The sequence below is a fragment of the Tiliqua scincoides genome, chromosome 2 (genome assembly GCF_035046505.1).
Source record: "Tiliqua scincoides isolate rTilSci1 chromosome 2, rTilSci1.hap2, whole genome shotgun sequence".
Taxonomy (NCBI): Eukaryota; Metazoa; Chordata; class Lepidosauria; order Squamata; family Scincidae; genus Tiliqua; species Tiliqua scincoides.
The window spans coordinates 74,396,267-74,415,686 of record NC_089822.1 but is presented as its reverse complement, the minus strand read 5'-3'; the positions used below and the strand labels follow the sequence as shown (position 1 = coordinate 74,415,686).

The 19,420-nt window shown below is 41.3% G+C and overlaps 1 protein-coding gene across 4 annotated transcripts in view; it reads right to left on the bottom strand.

Annotated features, from left to right (window-relative positions):
• Positions 1-19,420, bottom strand: part of KDM4C (lysine demethylase 4C) — a 269,343-nt gene that overhangs the window by 20,758 nt on the left and 229,165 nt on the right. For 2 of the 4 annotated variants that reach the window (XM_066613903.1, XM_066613904.1), the window contains exons 20-21: positions 19,103-19,282; positions 11,728-11,898 (exon numbers count right to left, since the gene is read on the bottom strand). In XM_066613903.1, coding sequence (XP_066470000.1) covers positions 11,728-11,898; positions 19,103-19,282 — 351 coding nt within the window. The remainder of the gene's footprint in view (positions 1-11,727; positions 11,899-19,102; positions 19,283-19,420) is intronic. The other 2 variants (XM_066613905.1, XM_066613906.1) reach the window with 2 other exon arrangements.

The following is a 19,420-nucleotide window of genomic DNA, read 5'->3' as shown; positions in this document are numbered from 1 at the left end:
AGGCAATAGTAGTAACCCAGTAGTGTCCATGGTGAAGGACTGGATGCAAATGATCCAACAAAAGTTGAATCCAGACAGGACAAAGGTTATGATGGTCTGCAGGTCCTGTGATTGGGAATGGGGGGAGAATAGGGTTAAACCTCCCTTGATCTCTCAGGTTTTTTGCTGAGCTCCACTGGTCCCATTGATCCTATACAGCAGTCATGCTACTAGTTTGGTTTTGCTCTCTAGGCAGGTGCCTTGCACCAAGTGTATGTACTGAAAGTTTGGCATGTCCTGATTTAGACAGAACAAATCAGAAATAAAATATTGACCATGAAACAAATGAGCCAATGGATTGGCAAAGGCACCTGGCAAAACTAGAAATGGTAATTGCAAATTGCATGCACACATGTGCTTTGTACAGAGGGAATCTGCAGCAGTGTAAATGCATGCTGATGGGTTTTGGTTAGTGCTCAAAAGGGTTTTGGAAAACCAACTGCCAGTAGTAGCATTTAGTGATAGTAATGTTTTCACTCTAATGACAAGCCCTTTATGATAAAGGGTTTCTTATAAGCAATATTTTAAAGTAGCTGGATAGTCAATTACACAAAAAGATTAATCCTTCTGATACTTCTCATTGATATGTAACATAAATACACAGTGAGGCTCTAAACATTTTGGGATTTTTTTTTTTCCAATTAATCACCACCAGTATTCATATTCATTTTTGTAATCCTGGTCTTCCTTCCAATGAAAATCAAACTTGAGTAATTAAACAAACAAATATATTTACAATCACAACTTTGTATGCTTCTCCATGACAATGGCCTTAATCCAAAAATGGGCTTGGGAGCACCTAGTAGTATCTTTGACTTCTTCTTGACTGACAGGTCCTATGGCATATTACAAATTGTTTTTCAAAAGCAATTTCTGATATAGCATGGGGATGTGTCACTCAAAAGGAAGAAGTAATAGAGTCCACTGTATGCCCAAGCACATTTTTGGACCCAACTTTATGGATCACCTTATGTTGCACAGTTCTGCATGAGAAAATTTAAGGAATTTCTGTCAATGCTCCTTTTTATTGATGACATGTTTTCAATTAAGACTAGAGAACCTTCCACACTGGGTGTATGGGGCATTACTCTTCCATAATCAGCAAAAGAGAATTACAGAGGTGTCCACACAGTACTTAACATAGTGCTACATCTCTATTAACATTGTGCACTGCCCATCTCAAGAGTAAAGACAAAACAAAACCCTAAATGCTACCTGTTGAAAAAAAATTACAGGGGGAAGCACCCCTTGCTTTATTTTTTGTATTTTTTAAAAAAGAAAATGCTTCTATTCTAGTGCACGTGCGCATGAACACAGAGAGAGAGAGAGAGAGAGAGAGAGAGAGAGAGAGAGCGCTCTCTCTTTTTGAGGCTGCCATACTGGGCGGGGGGGGAGGAGTCTGGACAGAGATGAACATGCTCTTCCCTGACCATGTTACATTTATAACCTGCTATGTTAATTTCCCCCTGCTATCATCGCTATCGTGTGTATCTGGGGAAACCTGGACATGTTTGTTACCACATGTTCTAGTGCACACGCGGTAACCATCTCCTTTTTAAAAGTCACACTAGAAGCTGCCAGCCCCATACAGAAGGGTGTTTTACTTCAACCTACAACCTCTCCAGTGGCCTTTGGCTGAACTATGGCAAAATATACTTTCTTCTACCCTTCGATCTAAAAAATAATTATATGAAGAAATTGAACCATCTACCAAGTTAGCTACATAATTATTCATTGAAATAATATAATCCATGGCAGAGGTTTGTACTGGCGCTGTACAAGGAAGGAATGCAGGAAGAAGGGTAAAGAAACTGTCACAAAGAGTCAGTTCATACTGTTTAAAATCTAGGGGTAAAGAAGGGTACCTGTAGTAGAGCTGAAAAGGTGACTGAACTGGGGGTTCCCTGAGGTAAGAAGGAGTATCCCTCAGGATTGAGCTGAAATGTCAGCAAGTCCATCCAGTTAATGCACTAAATGCAAGCTGTCCATTCTGCTTAAGTTAGTTCAGTATGCATTAGCTTGAAACTTGGCTGTGAGTGATTAAGCTTTCACAGCTGAGTTTACAAGCTGATAGTTTTAATAAAGAACTGGATCACTATAATTTGTTTTACGAATCAGCAACAGACAAGCTCAACACAGTAATATATACAATGGCAGATACAAGAGTAACTGGTGGCCCTACCCTAACCCCCTCCTACTAGCATAACTAGTGTTGCACCAGTGGAGGCTGCTTTATGGCTGTTGCAAAGCAGCCCCCACTGATGTGTGCTGCAGGCCCACTGACTGGAGTTGATAAGCCTGCACAGGGGGTTGGAGGGAAGTGGGGAGGGGGTTTGAATGGGGCAGGGAGGAGGTGGGTAGAATGGTGCAGATACAGGGGCAGGGAGAAAGACAGATCAGGCTCTGGAGGGGGTGGGATCGGCAGCACCTGATCCGCTTTTATGAAGCAACATGGACTTGCACAAGCAACTGAGCTAGCTTTTTGTGTGTACTGATAAGAACGACTTGCCCCTAGAGGTGCCTAGCCCATATGTTTCCATGTGAGTCAATGTTCTAGGCATGCCTCCTCTGAAGGTAGGTAATTCTCCTGCATCTCTGTATCGGGAGTCAACGAATAAACAATCACACCCAATTCATGCACATAGTAGCATTATCTACTTCCCACAGAGGCTGATAACAAAGAGGCAAGGCCAGAGCCATACCTTGTGCAGAGACTCAGTGAGTAGCCCGTACTAAGTATGAGAATATTGGCTCACTTCTATTTCTTAATTAATTTATATCTTATAAGAAACTAGCAGTTCTCTCAAAGTATGCTGGTGTGCCTTGGCACAAAGTTTGGAAGATACAGTGGTACAATATATATTGATTAAAATGTATAGAAATAGCCATGGGGTGCTCATGTACATGTTCAGTTCTGGTAATGTGTGGACAAATGTCCATGGCAGGAGGAAAAAACCTTTTATTTTTAAATAGCATCTCAAATTGTCATGTTATTATATTGACGTCTTTGTTCAAATGCACAATCATGAAAATGTTCCCAATTCCATTACAAAAGAAAGCCAAAGATGGTAATTTTGATGTTTTGTGAAATTTAGGTGTATATGGAAAGGCAGAAGTAGTCTTTAGAAAATTTCCATGATGTACTTTTGCTGTCACATTTTTAAATGGCCTTCTTCCTTTTTCCATGGCTGGTGATGAATTTAGAACACTGAATGATGGGGCTTAATCGTCACCATTCTCATCTCACTGAAGGCTCTCTCGGGTCCTCTGCTGAAAGGATGTAGTTACATTAGTGTCAGCATAATTCTGTTAAGGGCTTCCTGTATCAATGTTGGCTTTTTTGAAAAAAGAAAAGCCCTTACATTTCTATTCATGTTTGTGCTCTTTCGGGTGAGGTAACATCCATTTTGGAAAAGACTAGTAGACAAAAAAAATTAATCAGTAGCTGTGTCACATTTACTTGGAATGACAGACTGAGTCATATAGTAATACATCTTTTATTACTGTTCTTGAATGCTGCAGCTTGCATTCTTAGTTTCACTGAACAGTGCTATATATTTTGCGCAAGTGTATCACTGAACACTGAACATCTTGAATATTTTCAGGACTATACATGAACCAGAACACATGAATATTTGGAATAATTCCCCCGAGAGTCCTGAAAATGCAACATCATTTCAGATATTTGCAAAGCCAGAGAGACAAATTTCAGCACAGCTGTTTATAAAAACTGAAATGGCAAACTGTTCGCTTTTTACATCAACGTCTGCTGATGGTTTCAGACTCAGTTCAAAGCACACTTAATTATTAACTGTGTGGTTCAGTGAACAGTGCTGAATATGAACTTTAAAACCAAGATTCAAATGCTACTTTTGACTATGCAAATTGACCAACACCTGAGGTCTTGACAAATACAGTCAGGTGAGAAAATAGAGCAGGATGAAGTTACTAGTATACATAGATTCTGAGAGATTGTTCCTCATTGAAACTGCTATGTACTGTGCCTTGATAGGTTCAGGATTCAGGCCTTAAATCACAAATCTGTTTTGGGGGGAATATAGAGTTTAGAGAACTGGATCTACAATCTACATGGACACCGGGTGCAATCCTAACCAACTTTCCAGCTGTGCCAGTAGGGCATGTGCTGCATCCTTCAGTTGAGGGGCAGTCACGGAGGCCTCCTCAAGGTATGGCAATGTTTGTTCCCTTACCTTGAAGTTGCATTACCCTTATGTCAGTGCTGGAAAGTAGGTTAGGATTGCACCCTATATGACTCAATTTGCCTCAGCAGGAATCATCACAGAACTCCTCCCCCTCCCCCAACAAAGTTTGTTAAACTCTTTGAGTTCAAAAATAAATTTGGGGAAATGACACCAATCTATGTTTAGAGATTCAGTGGCAATAATTTTGAAGAATGAAACAGAAAAAACTGAGTGCACACATAGATTGAGCATATTGCTCTCTGCATCTCAGCTCTTATCTTCACACATCCACAGAAAGGCTCAGATTGCTTGCCCATAGATTAAGAGACTTAATGCAGGACATTTATGAATGGCATTGATTTGTGTATTCTTTTTGGTGTTACTGACATAACCCAGAACTTCTTCCATCAATGTATGCTCTGAAAGACGTAGGCACATTGTCCAACTAGGACAGGGGCAGGAAAACATTTTGGCAAGAGGGCCACATCATCTCTCTGACACTGTGTTGGGGGCCAGGAAAAAAAAGAATGAATTTACATTTCAAATTTGAATAAATTTACGTAAATGAATACATTAGAGATGGAACTAATATGAATGAATGAATTTACTGAGCTATTTCTAATACACATGAGAACTGTAATACAGGCATGCAGAACCACATGAGAACTATGAACTGCTTGCCACACACCTCTTGTGCAGTGAAAACATACAGACCAAGCCAGAAACACATGGAGATGTAAGTTGTTCAGAGGCAATGGGGGTGTTGGTTAAAAAATGCCCAGGAAAAAGCAGAGAACACATGAAGACTATAAACGGCTTGCAGTTTGCGTCTGGTGGTCGAGACCGGTAGTCAAGGGCCAGCACAGGCTCATTAGAGACTGGGGGCTCCCTGATGGCCAGATTGGGGGTCCCCAAGGGCCACAAATTGCCCATGGGCCAGCATTTGAACTAGGCCGCAAATTGCCCACAGAACAGCATTTGAAATTGCCCACCCCTGAACTAGGAGAATGGAATAGGGATTATGTCTGCATTCTGGAAATATGCCTCTGTTGACATTTTTAAAAATAGTTTTAGTGTATTGTTTCTGGTGAAGGTCAACAATCAGCCACTTCTGACTTCACTGTATGTTTGTATTCTCATAATTATAAAATATCTACATACCGTTTGCAGCAAAAATGTTTTTCACCAAAAATGTCCTGCCTTCCTCCTCAAGCCAGCTATGGCTACTGCCTAGACCCTTGGCTTGCTTCAAAGTCCTGTCAGCTTTTCGTTTCATATACTTGAATGGGAGGTTCACTGCTTGCTCTTAGTATTCTAGCCCTGAGACTCCTGCAGTGCAGTGCACACCAAAACAGCATTAATGGACTAGTAAACCCCTGCTAATTGGGTAAGAGGCACTTTTTCAAGTGGGTGCTCCTTTTTTTAGCAGGGGGAGAGTAACTGGCCCACCTCACCCCAGCACTGTTCTAGTGGCTGTCTGCTGGTATTCATTTGCATCTTTTTAGATTGTGAGCCCTTTTGGGACAGGGAGCCATTTAGTTATTTGATTTTTCTCTGTAAACCGCTTTGTGAACTTTTAGTGAAAAGCGGTATATAAATACTGTTAATAATAATAATAATAATAATAATAATAATAATAATAATAATAATAATAAACTTGATCCTTGGCACCAGTCTCACCATCAATCCACAAAATCTCCACTATCCTTTCGTGTCTTGTGTATGTGTTAAATTGACAACATTTGCACTAAATTATAAGGTTTCTTGCTTGAACGAACACTATAAGCAAAAAATTTTTAGCCAGACGAGCAGGCAAGCAGCCTAGAAGGGAGACATTCACTTCCTGTTTCTGGTTAGTCTCTCTTCTAGGCTGCAGGCTGCTTGCCTGCTCATCTGGTTATAAGCTTTTTGCTTATAGCATTTGATCAAGCAAGAGACCTTATCACTTAAACAAATGCAGTTCACATAAATAACAGTAATGGGGTGGAGGGCAGTGGGGAACTGCGGATAACCAGATCCACGGATACCAGATTGGTGGATACCAGATCCGCAGATACTGAGGACACACGTATTACTGAATTGGACCTGCAACAAAGTAAACTCATTGTTTAGCTAGTATCGCTGTAGCAGAAAAGTTTCACAATGCCTACCAATCTTATATTTATCTCCCTGTATTAGAGACCACTACAGGTTAAATGCAATGTCGATATAGGATTATTACTCTCAATATTATTTCACAGGATTAATTCTTGAACTAACAGGTTGCAATTCCTTTGAAGATTCAACTGTCTGAATATTTCTTATGAAGGTTTCAGGAAAATACATGAGATAAATTAGAACCCCCAAAAAAGAATTTGTAAACGTCTCATTGATTTCAATATATTTTAACTATGAATAAGTGGGACCACTGCATTTAGCAAATAGTAATATAAAGTTCAAAATTCTACTGGGAACAGAAGCAATGCTCTCCTGGATTGGCAAATTATTGTGTCCTTATAACCAAAGAACAGGGCATTTGGGAGAGGATGCTGCAATTTCCCTAACACTCTTCTTCCTCCTTGAAATCGCCTCAAAGTGTGCACAAACATGAAATGGTGGCTTGTTTCACATAAATGCAAGTGTGAACTGAACTGAAATTGTGCAGAGGCTTGACCATATAATGTAAACGCAGAGAGCTTTTGCTATCTGTGTGAGCTAGCCAAAAATGGGAAACAGATTAGAGAAATAGCTTCTTCAATAGGCAGCAACATTGCTTTCGTACAAAATTTTGATGAATAAATCCTTCCAGTGGCACTAACACCTGATATGCACATTGCACGGATTAGGCAGGCAGTTTTTTAAAAATCCCCCAGTTACTGATGCTACAGGTATATTATCTAATGAAAACACAACAAGATTTCTCTAAGGAATCTGAAAGTTCTTTGGTGTTTCCTTCAAACAATTATGTGTTGTTCCTCTGCTATCTGAGAAGCGCTGAGGCATATCCAGACCTGATTACATTTCTTCTTAGCTCCAAATGAAGCTACCCCGCTTGGGTGATAAGCAGTTTCTCCCACAGCTCAAGCTTTGATGTAGGTGCAAACAAAAGAGAGGTTTCTAGCCAGAATATGGCCGGATGTGTGTAATAACTTGATGTTTCTTAATCAAGGCGTTCTTAATCATTAATGATGCTTTTCATAATATTCCAAATGAAGGGGTAGCTTTTCAAAGGGTCATAGCAGGGATTTAGCTGCATGGCTTCCCTTATCACCAGTGGGAGGTGAACAGCTAAATCCTCACACACTGCTTTGAAAATGTCCCACTTTGAGTGGTATGTTTCCAAAATGGCATTAGACCTTTTTTATATAAGTAAGGACTTAGCAGGAAAAACAGCATAATCTCTGCTAATAACATTTGAAGGGCAACTTTCCTTTCCCAAAAAATCTGTAAGACAACAGTAGAGATCAGCATGCACATCTACAGGCAAGAGAAGATGCACATTTGTGATTGCCCATCTCCCAGCATGTCCTGTTCCTCCCACAGGCTTTTCCTTGCTGTTACTGGCTTACCACACGCTGACCCTGGCTGGAAATTGTAACCTTGGCCAAATCCCACTCTCCCCCTGTCAAAGTGCTCTAGCTAGAAACGATGCAGGAAACCCCCCTCCCCACCATAAGGAGCTCTAATTTTTCAACACACATCAGACTTAAGCTGCTATATTTCTAATGCAAGCTCTATGCTGCAGTTTGCAAAGGAAAATGTATGACCAATGCTTCTTTATACCTTAGTATTATCTGCCAAATTACAACACTATGGTCAAAGGTATGTGTCCATTTCTTTTTGTCTCATCAATCTTAATGCCTCCATTAATGAACTCTCTTTACAATTCTACACAGTATCAACACATCTTTCTTCCCTATAGTTCTTACCGGTAACCTAAATGCCAGGGTCAAAGTTCTTGCCACCATTCCCAGCATATGGATGAAATTCTGCAGCCTTTTTCATATATTTGACACTAGAGTTCACAACTCAAACTCTAAATTCACTGATTCAGAACCCTCATCTATGAGATTCTTATTTTTTGCAGTTAGACCTATCTGCTGTTGCTCATACATCCGTTTATATGGGAACTAGTGTGATACCTGTGCTTCACTATGGTATTTAACTACTTTAAATCCATTTTGACTCCAATAAACTTTTCTTTATTTGCAATGAAAAATTGAAATTTAGCACAACTACCCATGTCAGGCAACACCCTGTACTTATTGAAAGCCATGGTTGTTCCATCAAACTTTTTTTGTTTAATAAATTGTTATTTTTGTATTTTGAATCAATTTTGTGCTATAATAGCATAGTAGAGAGGGACTGAAACAGGCAGGCTCCATCTCCTGTGATGGGGACAATAGTGTAAGGCAGGGGTGCCCAAACTTTTTGGCAGGAGGGTCATATCATCTATCTGACATTGTGTCGGGGGCCGGGAAAAAAAAGTTAATTTACATTCCAAATTTGAATAAATTCACAAAAATGAATACATTACAGATGGAATTTATATGAATGAATGAATGAATGAATGAAGGTCTTGCAATAGCTCATGGCTACAAAAGGCCTTGCACAAAGCAGGACTGTCCTTTCCTTTGCTACCACTGCTGCATCACAGACATGAAACAGCAAGCAGTGGAGGGAGCCCTTGTCCCATAGCTCACATGAGAGGTCGAACAGTTGGCTGTCACACTGAGAGTAGCTGCGTTGGGCCAGTGTGGGCTCCAGCAAGTCCCCAGAGAGCCAGAACTCATTGGAGACTGGGGACTCTCAGAGAGCCAGATTGGGAGTCCTTGGGGGCCGCAAGTGGCCCCAGGGCCAGGGTTTGGGCATCCCTGGTGTAGACACCACCCTTACTGACTGACTGAAATTGAGAGACCCTTAGCTGTTATTTACAGCACCAACAGTCAAGAGACAATGCCTCCTATGAGGAAAGCTAGATTGCACCACCCAACTCTTGAGCCAGTACACCTCCTCTCCTCTCACTGGAACACAGAGATAAGCAGAGCAATGACTCCTGTGAGGGAAGCAAGACTGCGCCACACAACTCTTGAGTCAATGCCCCTCTCTAACTCTCCTCTCACGGGAACACAGGGATAAGCAGAGCAAGGGCTGGTGATAGCACAAGTTCTCATGAGAAAGTCTGTCAAAATCTTAGGGTAGCAGAATTTTGCATTGAGCCAGAAATACACTTCATTTTACTGTTCGAACACTAAAATGATTATTATTTTTCTGTTATTTTACTGTTATAAACCCTGCCATACTAACTTAAAAAGGATTGAGCAGGCCTGGCCTCAGTTGCCACATAGTCCACAGAGTCCTCTCCCAGGGAGTAGCATGGGGAAAAAGTCAGCCAAGCCTCAGTAACAGGAAGGGTTCTATAATTCACCTCTGAACTTAGATTCACTCCTTTAGGGGTTATTAGGGCGAAATCCTGAATTAGGTTTTTAAGCATTTGTATGGGTAACCTTTGTGAGCAAAATCCAAGTCGATATACTCACTGGGCCTAAGATACTGAGGAATTCATGAAAACACATTTTACCCCTTTTCACCCCCTTAGGGGTTGAATTTCTAAAAATCCCTTCTTAATAGGTCCTTACGGCATGGAAGGAATATACTCCCCAAATTTCCCAAACTTTCTTGGTCCAGGGGTTGGGGCTGGGCATTGATGAATCAGCCATTTTTATATATGTGTACCCAAAGCTCTGGCATATGTTTCTGTTTTGCAAACATATTTTTTAATAAATGCAATAGAAAATATTGCATATGAGAATATAGGGGCAGGCATTAAAATACAGTTTGGGTATCCAAAGTGCTTATACATAATGAGAGATCATGGGGATGTGGCCAAGCCTAACCACAAAATTTATTTATGTGTCATTTACCCCTTATGTACCGATATCTTGAAGGTAATTTGATACATTATTTTTAATATTTTTGTGCATGAAACAAGGTTTGTGCATGAAACACAGTTTGGGTGCAATCCTAACCCCTTATGTCAGTGCTTTCTAGCACTGGCATAGTGGTGCCAATGGGACGTGTGCTGCATCTTGCAGTTGGGTGTCACTCACGGAGGCCTCCTTCAAGTCAGGGAATGTTTGTTCCCTGACCTCAGAGCTGCATTGCCCTTATGACAGTGCTGGAAAACACTGACATAAGGGGTTAGGATCTCACCCTTTGTGATTTTATTTCATTAGGCAAAAATGTTTTTTAAAAAGTCATGTTGACACTCAAAAATGTTCCATATTTTGGAATATTCAATTTTTTTGAATTCTGGATAAGGGGTACTCAACCTGTACCTGAAAGAATATGATACATATAAATCTGGCCAGTTAAATGGCATTTAAGGAGAGACTCCATACAAATAACGATTATATCACACAAACTGTCTCATGCACAATTCAAAGTGGTGACTCATCAATTGAATTTCTCACCAAGTACAAAAACTGGGTCAATAATATAATTCAACAATAAAGAGTATGAAATTCTCCTGAGTGAATAACTTCAGAAAAATAACTGCAGAGTTTGTAGATATTCTAAATTACATTGTGCTATCTCTAGAGTTCAATAGTTGGCTCTCAAACTTCTGTTTAGCTTACTAGGTTGAGATTCATCTTCTCCTACAATTTCAACATTTTTAAATAACTGAGAGGACTCCCCCCCCCCCTTTCCAGACATGAGGCAGGAAGTCAGAGGAATAAATGTACTGCTGCCATTCCATAGCAAAGACTGACTGATGTAATGGAGCCTGAAAATTTTTGACAAGAGGCCCAAGATCAATTCAGGATTCAGCACTCTCAGGATTAGAGAAGAGCAAAGGGACTAGTGAACAAATAAGAATGCATGCAGGGCAGAATCGTGCCCAGAATTTCAGAAGGAATTGATGTATTGACCCAGATACAATTGTGAACTGATAGGCTTTCATAATAAAATGATGATTTAAGTCACAGGCGAAACTTGCACTGATAAGTATGTTGTGGAAAGTTGCAAATGATAACATTGTTTCCCTTCTGATTTATTATCATTTGATTATGGAATCGTACCAACACAGCATCAAAAGATGTAAACAAGTCATCATACTAGATTCATGAGAACCGTTCCACTCGTTACATATTTGAACGCAGATTTTTTTTAATTCACCAAGGAATTTTGTTATATTATCTCTCAGAGACAGATTACAATATAAGGAATTCCCACTCTCATATCTTTTATTAAAAACATATTTCTTATTTAATTAAAAGACTGCAGAAGATTAGTTTTGATTCATTTGGTGAAATGGTGGATACTAATTAGAACAAACAAGGTTGGGAAGCCCCTGAGAAAGTAATAATTCACTGCAGCAAGAACTAAAAAACATGAACAGAATATTAAGTTAATTATCCCTGTTGAAAGGTCAGAAGAAATAGTTCAATTTTACTTATTTAACTTTTCAATAAATTAAAAACAGTTTCTTAAAATAAATACTTACTACAATGTCTTCAGGAAAGGTGTCTCGACTAAAGGAACCATCATCAAACATTACTTCATAGAAAACTTGAGATGTAACATCTGTGACTCTGCAGCTGTAGTATCGTGTGTTCCTGTGTTTTGCTATGACAGTTTGTCCCACTGAGACTGATTTTTCGAAGGCCTTGGTTCTCTTAAAAGCAAAGATTAAAAAAAACCACAATTATTTAGATTATCAGGTCTATCCCATAATATTGCCTGAGTAACCCACTAATAAGTACACGAGGCACGTGTTGGATTCAAAACAGGCCACATTTATTAACTACACACTTCAACAGCGAATACAAACATTGCAGTGGGTCCTAACTTTGTCACACAATCCCAACCTCCACACAATAAAGTGAGCACTTTGGGGGATACCCCACTCCACTGTCTATTTTCCCCTAGGGCTGTGGTTCTTAAATTCTCAGGGAGTTTGAGGACTGCAGTAAGTCCTTGTGGGGGAATGGGGAAGGCAGTGGGGGTGGGGGGAAGGCAGCGACATGAACCCGAGGATCGCACTGTTAAGGGGGCTGCAGGAACTGCCATTTGCTTACCATTTGCTTACCTTGCAGCAGCCTCCCTGGGGTGTGGGGAGCCCTGCGCGACTGTCCACAGGGCTCCCCAGCCTCTAGAAAGTGAAAGCGGAGCAATCATGCTCCGCCTCCGCAAAACCGGAAGCGGAGTATAATTGCTCCACTTTCACTTTCTGATGCTTGGAGAGCTCTGCGGAGGGTTGCACAGAGCTCCCCACACCCCCGGGAGGCTGCTGCAGGGACTGGTAAGTACCTGCCAGTCCTGCAGCCCCCTTAGCGATGCTATCCTGGGGATCGCTTCACTGCCTCCCCCCTACCCCCGCCCCTTAAGGGGAAACAGCCCAGGGTCCTCATGCTGGGGCATCGCAACACCCTAGTTTGAGAAGCCCCAGGGCATTCGTACCTGGACTCACAGTTATAGATCTCAAACAGCCAATCTACACTTCTCAACACCAACTGCAAAGGAGTTATGGCAGCTGAATTACACCATCCACCCTCGGTCAGAAAGCATTTGAAGCAGACCTTACAATTCAAGCCAGAGAGTTCAATTCAAGCCCGTATCCCCAATCCAGACATCACCTTGATACCAGTTATGGCTCCAACTCTGACTCTTGCTTAATTCAGGGTGCACAGCAAACATTACTATTCTCAGTCCCATACTAAACCTGCCAGATACAACCAGCATAGCTAAGACATATTACCATACCTGTAGAAGTATGGAGTAGGCAAAAAAAAAAATCCTGCAACAAGTTCAAACAGTTGCAAAGCAAAAAATTCTATCTGGCCCCAAAGGTGACCAGTAAATCTGAAATCTCACACTACAAACTGGGTGGGGTATGCCACCTCAAAGAAACTGAGAATGCTGAGGGAAAGGTTGGCAAAAGCCTCCAACCAATTCAGTGCTAAGGAGTGCTTAAGCCTCATGCACATATTGGAACCAGGCAAAGCCACTCCTTCCAGCACAAGGCAGAGAAGCATTAATCAGTCTGCTGGGTTCAAAATACCTAAACAAGTGCATCAGACCACATGTTTCTTCTGAATTTTGCTGAGTGGCTCCTATGACTGACCAAGGTTAACTGCAACTTGTGGGAAGACCTTCACCTCTGAAACCCCAACCATCAGGAACTAGCTATCTGTTATGATCCTCCTTGGTCTAACTCCACAGAATTTGCACACACAGTGCAAGACATTTTTATTTAGATTAGCATTCAGTTGTGTTACAGAAAATGTAGCTTGTATATTTTTAAGTTTTATTGATGGCTAGGCCAGTTAACAGGCCATCAGTTGTGGTGACAGATGAACCTGGTGAAGCTTGGGTGAAGAAGAATAAATTCTTAAAATAATTCTGCACTGCCCTACTATATGGCTTCTTCATACCTTTCACCATCCTCTCAAAATCCAGCTTTCTTCCCCAACAGAAGAACTTTCTTGCTCTTGCCTCCACCTCAAAGTCTTTCCTCTTCTCTATGCCCATGACAATTCCTGTTCTACAATTCATCTGTTTGGGTAGTCGATGTCCCTTCCATTATCAAAAGTGCACTGCCTAGAGTCTAGGCAGTCCTTCTAGCCAATGACGCTGTCTCAAAAGACACATTCAGTAATGTCTCTTGCAGTTCCTAAAGAGTCCCTGACAGCAGCACTGCTACCTCTGCCACCAGTATAAAAATGAGATGGATACGTTCTCTCACTCTGCAGAAGTAATAGCAGCAGCAACATATTTAAGTGACAGACTGTCATAATAGTATAAGCACTTTTCTGAAAGCTATCTCAGAAGCCTTCATACATTCGCTAATACAGTGGTTTTCAACCTTTTTCATCTCATGGCACACTGACATGGCACTAAAATTGTCAAGGCACACCATCAGGTTTTTGCCAATTGACAAGGCAGACCGTGCTGCCAGTGGGGGGGCTCACAACCCCATTGGCCTTACTAATAAATGATCTTCCCCCAAATTCCTGTGGCACACCTGTGGACCACTTGCAGCACACCAGTGTGCCATGGCACAGTGGTTGAAAATGGCCGCTCTAATAGTTAGTCGACTTATAGCCCAATCCTAACCTTTACTGGAAAGAGGCAGGCCAAGCGTCCTGCACTGTATCCAGTGCAGACTAGGAGGTGGTTGGATGGCAACTCAGGGTAAGGGAAACCCCAGCCACCCTATGGAGCTACTTGGATCTGTGCCAGCTGATGCAATTCAGAGCAGCTTATGTAAGGTTGCAGGGCCCTGGAGTGGGATATTTCACTGGCTGCCACTGCCATTTCCATGCCCCTCCCAGGCCCAATCCACCTCCCACTGGGGCCTTCCCCAAGCCCCAAAACATCCCCTCCCCACTTCTGTTCTCCCCTCCCGCCACCCTCTCCCACCCCCTACACCAGCCTGGTACAAACTTTGGGCAGGTGCTAGGGCTGGATCTGGTGCTGGCAGGCTGGCATATGTCTCTACGCTGGTCCAGCCAGCTCAAGAGTAGTTGCAAACATGTTTGTGACACTCTTGAAAGTCAGGATTGCACTCTTAGGCTGAAATCCTTCATACGGTTGCACGCATAAATGCTATTAACTGAGTTTGGGACTGAGGCCTTCAGTCACAACCCAGGGTGCTTCTCAAGCTGTATCTAAGTACCCCCCCCCTTTCATACAATTACAGAAACATGAAATCATTAGCAATGCATCTATCACGCACGTTTTTGTAATTCCTACTTGCAGTGAGCATGAGTATTAGCTTTTCAGTTGACAAAGATGTAGACTGCCATCCATTTCTATTACAAAACATGGCTAAGAAACTATTCATTATGGATTTTCACTTTTTCATTCCAAATTTCCACTGATCAACACCCATATTTAGATATAAACCATTATATATATAGAAATAATTGCGTTTTTTCATCATCTGAAGGTGCTTTCTGATTATCCAAAGAAACAAAATGACATCTTCTGCTTAGACCGTAGACAAGGAAGAATTAGAAGATGTGTGATTTTTTTTAGGCTATTTTATTGGCTGTTTCTTTTCTGCTTGTTTTTATTTGTTGTCTGTGATGCCAATAAAGGTTTCTGATCTGATCTTCTGCTTACTTGGCTCAAAATGAAGAACTTCTCATCACAGACTATTCCATAACACAGAACACAACATTTCTCATCCTCTGAGAAATTTATTGGTTCTAGATCTTTTCATTATGTGCATATCTTAAAAACTTACTACACCTCTGACTGTTACAGGAATATCCAATGCCAAAACAACAGGAATTGTTTAAAAGCATGTTCTGATTTAGAGAGGAAGAACATTTGGAATTAGAAATTTACTTAGCTGAAAAATATGTGACATATACAAACTGATTACTGATTCTCTGCCCTTTTTATCTAATGATTGTAACCTTTGAAGATCACAAACTATTCAATGCTTTTAGAGAATTACAGCAAAAGAACCAGTAAAGCTGGTTATATCAAAATAATATGAACCATTAAAGTGAAAAGTATGAATTAAGTCATGCCTTGTTTTTTAAGTCCTGAAACACTGCCATATATGCTGATTTTGATATTGAAAATGGAGGTGGCAGTTCAGCAAATATGTATTATCAACATAATCAATGCTCTCCCATTATCAGCTGTGGAATCACAGTTAACACAAAGTTATGTGTGTAGAGATTGGGCTCTCTCTACCTTGCCCATCTTGAACACAACTCCCTCACAATCTTTTGTTTTCATCCTAACCATGGTAGTTAGTAATGATGTCTGCATTGACACTAATAATGACAAACTCCAACCAGGAGAAAATCCTAACCAAGCTTTAAAACAAGGGTTTGATGCTACAAAGCAGGGCAGCTCTAGGTCTATGAGTGCAAAGCAAAACAAAGCAAGCAGACTAGAATGAGTAAAGAGCCTCAATGGCCACAGGCAACTGGTGAACTTTGGAGTTTGTTCTCTTTTCCTCAGAACTCAAAGTAGCTGTGCAGTTAGACCTGTAAACTGGGGAAATGCTTGTAAGCAATGCCACAGAGTATGAGGGCAGAAGTGCTATAACATCTGACAATGGCTACTGGTGCTCCACCCTGAAACACTCTCATGCTTCTTGTGTACCTTGAAGATACAGCTGCTTGTTTTAGTAGTGAATGACATGAGCCACTGCTGGATTCTGTACTACCCCAGAACTCACAGAACACAGCCTTGAACATCCACACTTCTATACAATTGCCTGTTCACTAGCTTCTGTGAGGCACAAGGTGGAACTCACTGGGATTGAACCCTGGTGATCTATTTTAGGAGCTGCCTGGTTATGAATGTCAATACCGTCTCATTCCTCCAAGACTAGCTGCCCCTTATTTCATTTGAGAAGCTGGGGCTGCCCTGCTTGTGGTGGTGGGTGTTGTATACAATTTCCTACTGTCAAATGGTAGTAACACATCACTAAAGTATGGAAAACAGTAATGCAACCAAACTTGAAGAGAATGTATTAGAGTTCTCAGTCTGCTATGTTGTGGGGAAAATACTGATTTTACAGAAAGTACATGACCAATAATAATCCTCTATAATTAACATAGCATGTCCCACAAAACATTTCCTATTACAGAAGCCTAAGAATTTACTGATGCTAAGAATGTCATTTTTGATCAAAAAGGACAGTTGTTTTGCAAAGAGCTTTATCAGATTAAACAAACATCTGTGGCATTTTAAGAATTACTGTGCAATTGTGGTTTAGAAAATGCAATTTTTGTCCAATTCTATCCAATCTTATCTAAATTTCTAGCACTGATGCAGCTACAATACAGCTCCAAGGAGAGAAACAGGTGTTCCTTCAACTTCAGGACGCCTCTTTAAGAGGTTAGGATTGCACCCTTAGACAACTAACAGGTCCCCTGTTTTTGTAAATATTGGTGTGATTGAAATATAAATACTGCAAAAATTATCATATCCTAATTTTATAACTATCAGATCTATAAAACTTGAAACCGATCAAACGTTTCTGCTTTCTGCACTATGATGCCCTTTGCTCCTTAATGTGCTGAAAAATTTTCACCTTCTCTTTGATGTCCCTTTTGAACTGATTGTGCAACTTTTTAAGCGATCCATCCAGGTGCTAATATTGATCTATTTTGCTAACCACAAGGTAATTTTCATTCCCTGGGTCAGATTCAGTGTTGTGAACCTTATGTTAAAATATTCATTAAAATGCAGCCTCCAGAATTCTGGTGGAAAAAAATACATTATGGCCCAAATTACTCCTATTTTGTATAAACTGCACTAGTTGTCAATTCCCTTCAACACTCAATCTAGTGCTGGCCTTGGCCTCTAAAGCCCTAAAGAGCTGCCTCCTCCCATATGAACTGGCCAGAGTCCCCAGATAAGCTTTAAAGGCCCTGTCCCTGGTATCTGCTAGACAAACTGTAGTTAAGGTAGGCCTGCCTCAGTGGCGTAGCTAGCGAGGGGTGGGGGGGCGGTCCACCCCAGGTACCAGCTTTGGGGGGGGTGACACCACAAATGACCCAACATTGCTAACATTGCAGAGGTTACGAGTAACTCCATCATGCTACATATCGTTGGATGTGGAATTTCCAGCTGAATGCAATGCAAAAAAAACTGGAGGAAATTATCTCCTTTCCAGCCCTATGGAAAGTGAAACTGAGCCACATTGCGCATTTACTCGTGAGTAGGCGAACATGCCTTAGTCCATCGGAAAGGGCAGGCTGAGAGGAATCCAACGACACGACAATGGTTCCTATCCAATGAAAACAGCCCCAAAAAAAATCCAAGAAGGAAGTCCCTCCCTCCAGGCAGACAAATGTATTGAGCCCTATGGAAAGCAAAAGTAAGCCACATGGTTTACTCATGAGTAAGCAAACGTGCCTTGGCTGCTGGTCATGTCAGGTAAAGGGGAATGCAAGGCTAGCTGCATGGTCCCAATCTGATTAAAGTGGAGCTCAACAACTGCTCCAGAAGGCAGCACCCCCCAAAGAATAAAACAGAGGCTTGAACTGGTAAGGTGGGCACTGGGGAGGGCTGAAAATCTCACTGATTTTTTGTGGGGGGGGGGGTGTTATTGCAGGCAGGCTACAGAGAAAATTCACTTGATGAAACAGGGCTGGCTTCCCCTTCTTTAATTATCTGTTTTTCTTTATCTAATTATCTAATTATTTATAATTATTTTATTTTGCTTGATGATGTCACTTCCAGCCATGACATCACTTCATGAGGGTCCTGGACAGACTGTCATTCTAAAAAGTGGGTCCCAGTGTTAAAAGTTTGAGAACCACTGCCTTAACTCAAAACAGGCCAATGAGACATCTGGGGGGGGGGATGACACCCTAGTGACCAAAATTCTGGAAATCATGACTTTTAGGAATAATACCATCATGTTATATACCAATTGATGAGAATTTCATCCATTGCTTGTGGGGCAATATTCACTGCATTTATTTTCTGACCATTATTATTATTCATTTCATGTCATGACTATTACTATCTCTGTCTCACCTACCTCACAGTGTTTTTGGGAGGAAAAATAAGGGGAGGAACCATGTACACCACCCTGAGCTGGTTCGGTGACAAAAATTTATGGGCCCCAGGTGTAAAATGACCTAGCTATACCTCTGGCCTGCCTTAACTACAGTTTGGCAGGCACCAGAGGACAGGGCCTTTTTGGTTCTGTGGGGGCAACACAGTTCTGGAGCTATTTACTGGTTACTTAAATTGATACATCTTGCTGCAAGGCTAAGTGAATAAAACAGGACTCCATAGCTTCTTGTCAAGAACCCAGGTACAAAACATGTGAGAGGAGACATATTAGGGGAGGGAAAATAACTTGGAACAGACATCTGCCCCACCTAGCCCACCTGAACTTCCTGCACAAGGGGAATCCCAGGAGCTTGAACCACCACTGATGTCCTAGCTCGAGAACACTGTTCTGTCCCTCTCGTCTGATTTCTTTTTCTTGTGTTGAGGGTACAACTGTTTACCATTTTCCTGCTGGTACCATCTTCCTTGTCTTCTTTGACATAGCTGCATTTTGTATGCTGTTGGGAAGAGGGAAATCATAAAAAATCAGCAAATGCCAGAGAAAACAAGGTTGGAAAACCATGTCTTCCTGTCTTCCAACAGGAAACAGGAAGTGGTTCCAGCACTAAGCAAGATGCAGCACCAACAGCCTCTTC